Here is a 13,195-nt window from a genome sequence, read left to right on the forward strand (position 1 = left end):
CCATGAATCTTCTGGGATTTTTATTTCTTCATATTCTTTTTTATGAACTATACCGTTCATTTTTTTTTAATCAAATTATATTATTTATGGTATCGTTTGGTCATGAAATTATAAATTGAACCAAATTGCTCTAAAACTGCAGCTAAAGCATGTAAAGTTGTTATAATCTGCATTTATAAAATCATTAGATAAAAATAGCTGCCAAAACAACAACACCCATTTGATCTTAGCATTAAGCTCATTCTTGGTCTTTCTTTGCTGCATCCCATCCATGGGATTGTCATCAGATGAGTTAGTGGTCAAATATTTGAACTGATGAAGTCGTTGATATTCTCAGACAGCTACTTTTGAGTTTTACTAGAGGTGTGACACGGTGCTGAGTTCAGTGAAGAAAAACAAAGAGTTACAGACGAGTTAGAATTTATTAAGTTTGCTGCTTTCAATTGATTTTATCAGCAGTCAGGAAAACGTTCCTTTAATTTTAGTTATATTTATGAACACACAAACCTTAATTTACTTCATCTTTACAATCACATCGAGTGATAAATTCTTTGTTTCAATATTCTTCTTTGAAATCACATCACCAGAAAAAGGTCTCTTACTTTATAAAATAGGAATGACTACTCCAATAGTCATAGATTGAATGAATCTCAGTATATTTTAGAAAGAAAATGTTTCAACGTTTAACCACTTCTTGCACCTGAACAGCAAACACAGTGAACTTTTGTGCCGCCCTTATTTCAATAGAGACACACACTTTGCCAAAAACGTTTTCATTTAAGTTTATTGGATTGTAACTGTGTTTGTTTGTGTACAGACTAGTATCCACATGGCTTGACCAACGAGCAGACCAACGTCACCAAAGTTAGTCCAAATATTATTCATGGCCTAGGTCAGAGATCTAAGTCAAACATCAAAGTTAATGTCAAAAAAAGTTGAAATTCACACTTTTGGTGATAATTTCTGTTCATTGTAGAAACTTATTACTTGGTAAAGCTAATTAAGTTCTGCCCTTGAGATGACCTTGACTTTGAAAAGTTAAGTCATATTCAAAATTTTGATGGAATATCAGCTTCTGATTTTTGCAAATTTGATGTATGGATAACATTATCCAAAATTTTAACCTAATCAGATCAAAAAGTTGTTAAATCATCACATTATTAACCTAACTTTAAAAATAATTCCTATGAAAATGTAAAACCATAAATAATGTTGTCAGGCGGAGGGGTGCAGTGTCAGAAGTGATTTATGTTTTTTTTTTAATTTCTTCTTGCAGGTAGATAGCGGAGGCGTCTATGGAGAGACAGAGAAAAAGTTCATGTTCACTAATGTTATCGTTGGCAAAAAATCCAAAGCCCGCTTCAAAATAATTAACAATACAAAGGTTAGTATGAAAGCTGCAGAAGTACTCACTGAGGTAAATAAAAAAGGGAAACAGATTGTAAAGAAATAAAAAAAAAAATGTTTGTTTTTTTACATAAGCAAGAGGGGGGGCGGTTACAATGTGACCAAAATTAATATTAAAAATACTTACTCATAGAGGGAGGGGGAATTCTTAAAAAGAGATAAGATATTTCTGAGAGTGACTTGCTGAAATATATTTGTCCATAAATGTCATGAATTTAACCAGATTTGAACTCATATTGCCAATACCAATATCTACATTAAAAAGCATTAATCTCACTGGCATCTTAGCTTTTGTCAATCATGCAATTATTTTTTCAGGTTCCATGTGATGTAAGCCTGACCTTGAAAACTCAAAATGCTCGAATAATTGGGAAAGGTCCACATCAGGTAGAAGCCTTTGAGATTGAACCAACCAAAGCGCAAATATTAAACCATGGCCATATTTTTGCCACCGTAACATTTGCTCCTCAAGCTATGGAGGTAAGTTAGTTTTACCTAGTCCCCATTTGTGAGCAGACCTACAAAAATGCTATCAAAAACTCAACCATAGCAGACCAACAAAAATGCTATTTCAATTTAGCCATGACAGAACTTTAAAAATGTTATTTCAAATAATGAATATTAGACAAAAAACTGCTATTTCATTCAAACTTGACAGACCTACAAAAATACTGTTTCAAACTTAATCATGACAGACCTACAAAAATGCTTTTTTGAACTGATAAACCAATGAAAATGTTATTTCAAATCTAAGCACCAGTTCTTACAAATATTATGTTTCAAACTAAAGCTTCACAGACCAGGGAAAACCGTATTTTTAAAATAACTTCAAAACTCTTCAATCATATCCATGGAATCTTTGAGCTAATTTTTTTAAAACAGATCCTAATCGTTTTTTCTCATGAAGATAAAGATATATCAAATTTAAAAACAATTCATGTGAATCGTGGTCTGACCTTTGTTCATTCTGGCATGAAATGTTGGGATTTTTTTGGAACATGGAATAATAATCACAAATAATTAAGAAAATAATGCTTTTTATTTCAGATGTACACTACCTACTTTGAAGCTGCTGTAGATGTAGCTAACTTGCCATTTAAAATTGACCCATTGGTCTTTGAAATATCTGGAGAGGGAACCCTCCCCAGAATCTCTATAACCCAGCCAACGATTCGAAATAGGAAAGGTCAACCAGTGCTACTCTTTAAACAGACTTTGGTAGGGCATACACATTCTTTGACAATGTCCTTGAACAATGATGGAACGCTCCCTTGCCAGGTAAGATTCTTTTGCATTCAGATTAATCAATACACCTTTAGTCAATACCAGTGCCAGCTTAGAATGGCACAACAACTGTTGCATATTTCAGACCAGGGATAATGTTAGAAACGTCTTCGCAACTGCTGAATCAAAGCAGAAAAAGGAAGAACATTGATTACTGAGATGTACTGCAATTCAAACTATTGGAGTATTTATTTTAAAAAGATTAGGCGCTTTTATATGGGGAAGTGGTTGTCAAGAAGCACCAAATTAAATGTATATTTTCTCGACTGTAAATGAAATAAGACAAAACTGCTTTGAACAATTTACTGGAGATGCTAACATCTTAATTGCTGAATAACAACAATACATTTAGACTACTGACACTGTCTGAAACAAAAGATACAATTAAATAACCTTCGAGAACTTGTCAAATTTATCAATGCATTACATGTCACAAAATGATCTACAAGGTTGATGTGCCATAAAACAATTCCAATAAAGCTAGTACCTCTTTATATAAAGTTGTACCATTTATCTGTTTGATATAGGATTCGTGAGGTATATCCCTCCCCCTCATAATTATATATATATTTTGAAACTACATTATCCATGGTACTATGATAAATATATTTATTGTGAAAAAAGAGGGGTACTCAGGGGCCATAACTCTCCATTGAAATTACTAAACACATTATTCTGAAATTCAGAACAGAAGTTTATTTAAAGTTCCAAAAGTAATGCCTCCTATATTTTTAATTCAAAAAGTTGAAGACGGGGATAGTACCATTAAAACAAGCAACCTTTTGTGCTCCAGAACTTATTTTTCTACATAATCATCACGCTTCTCAATATACTTTTGCTAATTCAATGACACATCTCTGCTTCTGACACATATCCACAACATTAACAAAGCGATGAAACTTTCAGGTCATGAATGTATAAGTTCAGTCATCATAAGAATGCAAATTGCAATATCTTCTGATCAATTCGAGCATAATTAAAAATATGAGGCATTACTTTTGAAACGCCTTTAGGAGAGAATTGTTTTACCTTCCTAATGAATTATAGCAAAGAACAAGGCACAAAAGAAACACAAACTCCTTTTTAAACAATAACAATGAAGAGTATTTTATTTGTAGCAGGAACGGGCAGGTCCGACTGCTAAAAGGGAAGAAGGCAAAGAAAGTTCTTTTTAAGGTCGTCGAAGGTCAATCAGTACCATGTCGTCCCCGGCTGGATAGCAGTTGTTTCAAATCGAGACCGTCAATGCTGTAGCGAAATGGCCAGTGGACAGTGTAATGATATCGCTGCTCTTTCGGTGACTTATGTATAGACTCTTTCATTCTGGTTTCCTGATCTAACTTTTGTATGTACTCATGAATGCACATAGCAATCTTTTAATAAAGCAGGAAGCCATTGTTAATCCAGTTCCTCTCTTAACCAAACACACGTGTTCCAGGTCTCATTATTACACATATATGCACAATGCAGCATGACATGGTGGCAAGTATCATGCAACGCATAATCTTATAATGTCACAGTCAAAGAAAAAGGAAAAAAAAAGAAAGGGTAAAACAGTGAGTAAAAAAAAAAAAGCGATTTTTTTCCCCTTGCATACTGAACGAATTAGCGTGCGTTCGGATTTTTTTTTATCTCTTTTTTTTCCTAGCCTCCCACGCCACACAAATTGTCTGTACCTGTTTTTCTCTCACGCAAATATCGTAATGGTCACAGTTTCGTTGCAAGTCCCTAGTTTTGATTGAGGCTCGACATGTATTGCCGAATCGTTCAAACTATTTCAACAATGCATGGAACTTTATTTCACCGTCAAAGCGACGAAACATGAGGATAAAGTCCTCTAATTCTTCTCGCGTACGGCGAAGAAAGTTTACGCCGGTACAACAGTTTGTCGATGTCTGATGATGATTGCAAGGATCCACAAGGGATATTCGCTGCATTTTTGGAGCAATTAGAAACGGCAACAAATCACCACATTTTAAGGAGGAAAGCTACCAATATTTTTTACTATTTAGATTTGATATATGGCCTGTTTTTGTCGATTTTTTTGTTGGCATTTTTTTTAAAAATATATTTAAAAAAAAAATGCCAACAATTTTGGAATGAAAAATTGATATTATGGGAAATATTAGTGTCACTGACAATATTCCACTTATCATTATTATTTCTAACAATGTAAGTATAATGCCCCAAATCAGCTCTATTCAAAGTGAGCATAATAGCTGCTTTGAAATTTGAAATTTGTCGCAAAAATATTTTGTTTTTTGTATTGAAATTCATAATTTCAGCATTAATTCGCTGGGGAGTGTCATTTACAAATAAAAATCTATTTATTTGAACTCACAAATATTTTATTTCAGCAGGAAAAGTTCTAGCAACTTTTTCCAAGTGCTCAGTAATTTGTTGACATTTGTTACAATGTTTGGGCATTGAAGAGTCAGATTTGAACCATCTTTTGAGTTGATGGTGACCATCAGTATGATGGAGTTTAATCGGCTGAGTTTGTAATCCACAGCCAACTTTAAAGGTGCAATTGGATTCACTATCTTGTAGTCTGTTGCAGTGCATTTCATGTATTTTAACATATTTCAGTATTTTACTTTCTTCAAAATTGAATCATTGTTTGGAAGTGTCAGAGCAATTGTTTATCAAACATTTCCAAAATGCAATGACATCTTCTTGTTGGCCACTATAAAAAAACACCTCTAATCGATTCTCTAAGGCCAACAACACTATGAGTGCCAGGGACAAGCAATCTTTTCAATTGCTGAATTGGCAAATCAATGTTTGATGTGCTTTTTATGATGTCAGACAATAAAAGAAGGTGGTAAATTGTCTCAATCTATTATATTCAGTTCATGCACTTTTGTCACACATGATCAATTTATGAGAATCAAAGTCAATCAAATAAACATTGCACAGTTTTCTAGCACGTGCCAAAGCTACATAGGCCATTCCATCTGAAAAGACATAAGATCCCAAATCAACAATGATACCATCGACTGAAATACCATGGGTTTTGCGGACAAAGCATATCTGAGTGACAAAGGTAGTTGAGATCTAGTCACAAAGAGTTCATGAGAAAGCTCATACTCAGCTTGCACAAATTCAACATATCGTTTGTTAAATTTAATTTATATCGTTTTTTAAAATAATTTCTGACGACGTTTCAAGTTTATAGTTTATTCGAACTATTATTGTCATTATGTTTTTTGTAATCTCATGTTTGCAGGTATATAACATCTGGTGTTAGTAGAGCGTGTCTTTTTTAACTTGAGAATATTTATTATACTTTGAGAACATATAATGGATTGAATCTGAATAATCGAATTTAGTTAAATGATTAATGTTCATCTCAAATAATCTGAAGCTTAATAAAGATATTTATTTTGTGTTTTTTTTTTGCGATTAATTTATGTATGTATATCTATATAAAAATAAGAACGTTGCAGAATTAAATATAAAAACAAAATGTAATCTTTCTAGATTTCAGCGAGCTTCGAACTCACGACCTTCTGCATGTTAAGCAGACGTGATAACCACTACACCATGAAACCTTAACGACTGCTTGATATTGTATATACAATTATTATTGCATCTTTAATGTTGCAATCTTTTACATGCACAGAAAAATCTTATGAACCAAAATTGCAAAAAGACTTTTTCGATATTAGATAAAATAATATTAGATATAAAATAATATCTCAAATGAATCAGAAAAAAAAAAAAACATGAAGAGTATTATTATCATTATTCAAAAAAATTCATTAAATATTTGGTGAGTTAATTAAAAATTTGTTTTAATATTGTATACCTGAAGCTTCATTACGGAATATTAGTCATCGCAAGTAAACTTAGCTTTGACACAACATTTTGTTGAGTGTAGCAGTTCCTTGCTCGACTAATATTTATATATATATATATATATATATATATATATATATATATATATATATATATATATATATATATATATAAATTAGGCATATTTATACATTTGTATGTACAGGATTCAATCCTAAACTGATAAATGGTTATTATGAATTTTGGAATACAACTACTAGGCATAAGGAGTCAAAGGTGAGTGATATGTAGTTCAATTTAGTTTTATACAAAGAGGGTAAAACGAGGATGAAAGACCTTTGTTAAAATTGTAAATTTGAATTCCTGAAATTTTAGTTTCTTTAGTGTATTTTAAACAATTTTAAGAGGCGCAACCTCCAATTTGAAATTTATGGGTGCAGTCTCCAATTGGAAAATTCCAATATATTAGATTTACATTCAGTTTGATCCATAGTCATCAGGCACCAATTAAGCATGATTTCCTAAATTTCATTTTCTTCTTAAGCTTTTTATGTTCTATAGGTGGGGTACATTTATAATTTATAATTGGAGATAGATTATACGTGAAGAGATGAGAGAAGTGTAATGAACAGTTCTTTAAACATGGAGGGGGGATACATTATATGGATACAGTTAACATTTTGGAATAGGTTTCATATAAAGTTCATTATACAAGACGAAGACAAAACTCATTACCTTGCGGTTGATGACAAATGAAGACAAAGCCTTACATAACAATATGAAGACATTTTTTTCCAGCTGATGATGAGAATGATGAGAATCCAATGTCATGTTAGATTGCTACATTTTGTCTTCCCCCCCCCCTTCGCTTCCTGAAGGAGCTTAGGCTAACTCTCTTTCCAGCTTGAACTGAAATCTGACTGCCCTGTCTCTCCTCTTTCAACTGCCAAACTGTTTTTGAACCCTAACAACTGTATATATTGAATCGATATTTCTTTGTGACGTCAGAATGTGGCCACCATGTGCATGTTTTGCATGTGGATATTGCATATGCTTCCTGGTGACACAAAGGACATTTGATTGCTCATTATTCTTCTAATTTTGTTTTTATATTCATTTCTAACTACAATGGATAATCCCATTGCATTCCTGGAATTGTATGTAAATTCACTTTAACTTTTGATACTGAGTTCAATTCCAGCATTCTCCTTTAATAATTATTAGGTTTGATACTAATTACTTCGTTTCTAACAAAAACCGGGAGCTATCCCCTTCAATATACAACACTTAAGCCTTAGATTTGAGACATTATATAGAATCAAAATCATGTAATAAATTTTTATCAAAGTTTGAATAAAGATTCCAGATGTAATGTTTAGTATCATTATATCTCAATTTTACTATTCATAAGATGGCATAAAAGTGGTGCAAAACTATTTTATTTATGAAATCAATTTTGCCCTTCAGGGACGTGTAGACATGTATTCTTCTAACACACACACACACACGCACACACACACACACAGAGAGAGAGAGAGAGAGAGAGAGAGAGAGAGAGAGAGAGAGAGAGTAAATATTGAAAATATATATGCACAAATACAAAATGTTTTATTAACTGATAACATTATTAAGTTACTCCACTTTGAAAATCAAAACTGAAACAAAAATTGTGTCCCAGGTGCAATAGCAAACACTCTCCCTCCTCTTAAAAAAGAGTTTGTAATTTTTTTGTTACAAATCTAACCAGCTTGCTTGACCCGAAAGAATATGAAGAAAAACAAAACCAAACAACCCATAAAATCAGCAATGGCAAAGCACAAGGTGAACTTGCAGATAACGATTCTGTCTCAATACACAAGCATTTGAATCTCAGTGGAAATAGCAGAATAGACCTTCTGATTGTGTTGCTGGGCATTAATGGCTGCATGGTTGAGATGGAGATGGGAACTCGGGTTGATGTTTCATTGATGCATTGTATTTGACGACCCATGATATGAAGCAGATAAGCCCAAACTATGGAGCTCATATCACAAAAATTAGTGACCTCCATGAGAGGAGGTGTCAGATGTCAGTAGATTACAATGATTGACAGTTTTGTAGTTTCAAGTTATGCAACTATGTATCGTGGTTTCAAGTTATGCAACTATGCTGGGAATGTGTTCATCAACTAAAATCAATAAATGTTATACTGGTTATTGAAGATGTAGAAAAATATCCTGATGTCTTCCAGAATGTATTAGGCACATTAAAGGGTTACAACAGCAAAATTTAATGTAGACTCAAATACAAAGCTAATATTCTATAAGTTTTGTACATGTGTCGTTTGCCTTGCATGAAAAGGTGAACAAAGAATTGAATCGATTAGGACATTGTTGAACCTATACAGTACTTAGAATAGGCTGCTTTTATAGCAGCATTCCTACAAGTGCCTTTAGAGAAAAACTCAAAGCAGTATCTTACAATTAACACAATTGGTACAACTGTCTGAGTTTGGGAGTAAAGTCAGCTCCTGGCTTCTACCAGTGCTGTATGGATAATTTGTTTGTAAATGAATCACATGTTGTCTTTTATCAAGACGCTATATTGATAATAGGTTCTACTGTTTTGGACACTTAAACAATCTTGACAGGAGATAAGGGAAACTTTAAAAAAACCTGTATTTGTCTGAACAAAAGTAAATTCATAGTATAGTCCGTGACATACTGAGATCATTGAATTGACTCTAAAAGTCTCCATCTCATAGAAGAAAAGTTCTATGCCATCTGAAATGCACCTTCTTCCAAGAATGAAACTGAACTTAAGGTGTTCTTAAAACTCTTCTAGTTTTACACCAGAGATGTTTCCAACATTGTGTATAAGCTAGATCCTCTCTTTTACCTCGAGCAGAAAGGTGTCTCCTGGAAATGGAACACAGACACAGACAGCAAACTAAGGATTTATTACAGAGTGTAAATGTTTTAATCCATTATGACTTTGAAAAAGAATTGATATTATATTGTGATGCTAGTTTGGGTTCGTTTTGGATCAGAGAAACTCGTTGCCTTTGTTTCCAAAACAATTTCACTCACAAGGAAAAATTATAGCAAATTGTGTTCCTTTCATTTATTACCATTTAACCCCATAACAACTATTGTTAAAAATATTCGATAGAATGGAACACAGGGACAACAGTTTTGCTTTTTCCCAAAGTACAATATGGAATGCTATAGAAACGTTCAACTACCAACCTGAGTTGGATGGGACGTTTGACGCTTTCTATCGGAGATATGAGGACCTATTCACCATGGATTGTCAAGAGTGAAGCAATGCTAAGAAAGTTTGCCTACTTTTGAGGAAATTAGGGACCCCAGAACATAGCAATTTTGTGGATTGTATTCTCCTCAGGAAGATGAGTGAATTGGAATTCTCTGAAGCGGTCAAACTTTTATCCGAATTGTTCAGCCCAAATTCTACACTCTTTCATAGAAGATGGAAGTGCTTGAACCTGCAAAAAAAGCAACAACGATGATTACCTAACCTTCGCGTCCATAGTAAATAAACACTGCGATGATTTCCATCTATCTGACTTATCGGCAGATGACTTCAAGTGTTTAATTTTTCTGCAGGGTCTAGTCTCATCCAAAAACACTGAGATTAGACGTGTTCTCTCTAGACTTGAGAGCGAATAGGGCCTCACCCTCCAGAAGTTGGCCGAGGATTGTCAACGGGTAGTCTGCATAAGGAACAACTCGACACACATCGAGGAGTCAGACCGGAAAAATACTCACCCTGAAAAAGCAAAGCTGGAAGTAAGAAAACTCAAGCTACGCCTAATAAGTACCACGCAGTCACAAGACCCGGATCCCCTACAAGCCCATGCTATCGCTGCGGCGGGAAACATTGGTCAATTCAATGTTTTTACAAATATAAGTACTGCAACGAATGTGGCAGGAAGGGCCACAAAGCGACCCAGTGCAGGAAGAACAAGGTCAAGAACAGCATCTGACAGACTAGATTCAACTTGGATTCGGATAAGAACTGTCACAAATATGTCAAACATCGCAAATAAAATGGTGCATCTACAATTGGATTCTGGATCAGACCTGTCGATCATTAATCTTAAGACATGGAAAAGGCTAAGGAAACCAACCATGCGGAAGATGAACAAATCAGCTCGAGCTGTAACAGGCAATAAAGTGGAATTTGAGGGAGAGCTCACACTCCCAGTGACCTTAAATGGTGTTACTAAAAAAGTGAAAGTGTATATACATAGGACATTTGAAAACCTGTTTGGTACTGATTGGATGAAGCGATTCGAATTGTGGAACCAACCTATGAATAAATTCTGTCATAGGGTAGAAGACAGCAAGGTAGCGCAACAACTGAAGGACGAGTTAAAAGAGGAATTTCTATAAGTATTCTCACCAGGACTAGGAAAATGTGCAAAGGCTATAGCAAGATTCGAACTAAAAGAAAATACTCTGCCCGTTTTCAAGAAGAAACAAAACGTCCCATTTGCCGCAACAGAAAAATCGAACAAGAAAGCTTCAACGAAATCTGCTAAAGGAGGCAAAAGAACTGAAACGGCAAAGCTGGAAGCTAAAAAACCTGTGCCAATTAAAAAGCATTTCAACAATTTCTACACATGTATAGGATTACACCCAACCCAAACACACCAACAGCAGTCTCACCTGCACGAAAAATGAGATCCGTTTTTTACAAGCTCTTACCCAAACAGTCAAGGCCACTAGTGACAACTTATGTACCCAGTAAACGTTTCATACCAGGTTCATGCCAGGTAAAAGAGGGTTTTTTCAAAAGTTATAAAAACAACACATCATTCTGGAAGGTGGGTACAATTACTAAGAGAATTGGTGACATGGTATATATCATCCAAGGACCAACATATACCCACAAACGTTACCAGAACCAACTAAGATGTTGATCAGTTGAAACCAGCGACAGTCCACCATTGGAAGATGAGCCGATGAACACTGTCTTCAAAACTTTGGATCTTGAACCTTCTCAACCAACACCTGAACTATGGTGGTCGTTCTGTAAGAGAAAGGGTACCGAGCCATTGATGGTAAACCCTAAAAAGAAGAGGTACTGACAGCTTTTATGAACAAAAAGCTTGGGAGAGACGCCCCTCCATGGGATTAATGGGCTATCTCATGACGTCACTTCCGGTATCGAGTACCATGCCCGACAGAGATTGGTACTCGACCAAGTCGGTCATGTGCAAACACCCTACTTTTGAGAATGGTATGACTCAAATCACTTTGCCTATAATTTATGTGAATACATGTTTCGTTCCTAAAAATTCTGTATTCTTTTCATTTATTATCCTTTAACCCGCTAACAAGACGTAACGCTCATCTACAGGATCCTGCATTTTTGTCATTCTATGCTCAAAAACATGTAGTGTCTACTGTGTATAATAATCCGCCATTGTCGGAGGGAATAAATCTTGGATGATCTTCACTAATGGCATATTGGCTGATTAAGATTAAGGGCCGTTGCCCATAACTATGTGTGCTGACCTGATATAGTTGTCAATGTTTAAGAGAGGGTTAACGACTGCTACCTATGCCAATACTCTAGAAGCTTACCTTCCAAGGGATTACTTCACCAGTGGAACATAAGTATCAAATTCATGTGAATTCTGACGATTATAATAGCCAAACATAAGCATCAAATGCATGTGAACTCGGCAGATTATAATAGCCAAACATAAGCATCAAATTCTTGTGGACTCTGCAGATTATAATTGCCAAACATAAGCATCAAATTCTTGTGGACTCTGCAGATTATAATTGCCAAACATAACCATCAAATGCATGTGAACTCGGCGGATTATAATAGCAAAACATAAGCATCAAATTCTTGTGGACTCTGCAGATTATAATTGCCAAACATAAGCATCAAATTCATGTGAACTCTGCAGATTATAATTGCCAAACATAAGCATCAAATTCATGTGAACTCTGCAGATTATAATTGCCAAACATAAGCATCAAATGCATGTGAACACTGCAGATTATAATAGCCAAACATACGCATCAAATGCATGTGAAATCTGCAGATTATAATAGCCAAACATAAGCATCAAATGCATGTGAACTCTGCAGATTATAATAGCCAAATATAAGCATCAAATGCATGTGAACTCGGCAGATTATAATAGCCAAACATAAGCATCAAATTCTTGTGGACTCTGCAGATTAAAATTGCCTAACATAAGAATCAAATGCATGTGAATTCTGCAGATTATAATAGCCAAACATAAATATCAAATTCTTGTGAACTCACCAGATTATAATAGCCAAACATAAGCATCAAATTCTTGTGAACTCTGCAGATTATAATAGCCAAACACAAGCACCCAATGCATGTGAACTCTGCAGATTATAATAGCCAAACATAACCATCAAATTCTTGTGAACTCGGCAGATTATAATAGCCAAACATAAGCATAAAATTCTTGTGTACTCTGCAGATTATAATTACCTAACAGAGGTATCAAATGCATGTGAACTCTGCAGATTATAATAGCCAAACATAAGCATCAAATACTTGGGAACTCTGCAGATTATAATAGCCAAAAATAAGCATCAAATGCATGTGAACTCTGCAGATTATAATAGCCAAACATAAGCATCAAATGCATGTGAACTCTGCAGATTATAATAGCCAAACATAAGCATCAAATTCATGTGAACTC

General features: G+C 34.5%; 1 protein-coding gene and 1 non-coding gene across 5 annotated transcripts in view; one reads left to right on the forward strand and one right to left on the reverse strand.

Moving 5' to 3' along the window:
• The window catches only part of LOC145295994 (hydrocephalus-inducing protein-like), an 865,028-nt gene that overhangs the window by 639,332 nt on the left and 212,501 nt on the right, over positions 1-13,195 (forward strand). For all 4 annotated transcript variants that reach the window (XM_080141978.1, XM_080141990.1, XM_080142009.1 and 1 more), the window contains 3 exons: positions 1,277-1,384; positions 1,726-1,887; positions 2,455-2,685. In XM_080141978.1, the coding sequence (XP_079998104.1) occupies positions 1,277-1,384; positions 1,726-1,887; positions 2,455-2,685 (501 nt within the window). The remainder of the gene's footprint in view (positions 1-1,276; positions 1,385-1,725; positions 1,888-2,454; positions 2,686-13,195) is intronic.
• Trnav-aac (transfer RNA valine (anticodon AAC)) lies at positions 6,173-6,245 on the reverse strand. Its single transcript has one exon. It is a non-coding gene; the product is annotated as a tRNA-Val (tRNA).

Source organism: Euprymna scolopes, chromosome 2, assembly GCF_053919585.1.
Source record: "Euprymna scolopes isolate OS-2025 chromosome 2, ASM5391958v1, whole genome shotgun sequence".
Classification (NCBI taxonomy): domain Eukaryota; kingdom Metazoa; phylum Mollusca; class Cephalopoda; order Sepiida; family Sepiolidae; genus Euprymna; species Euprymna scolopes.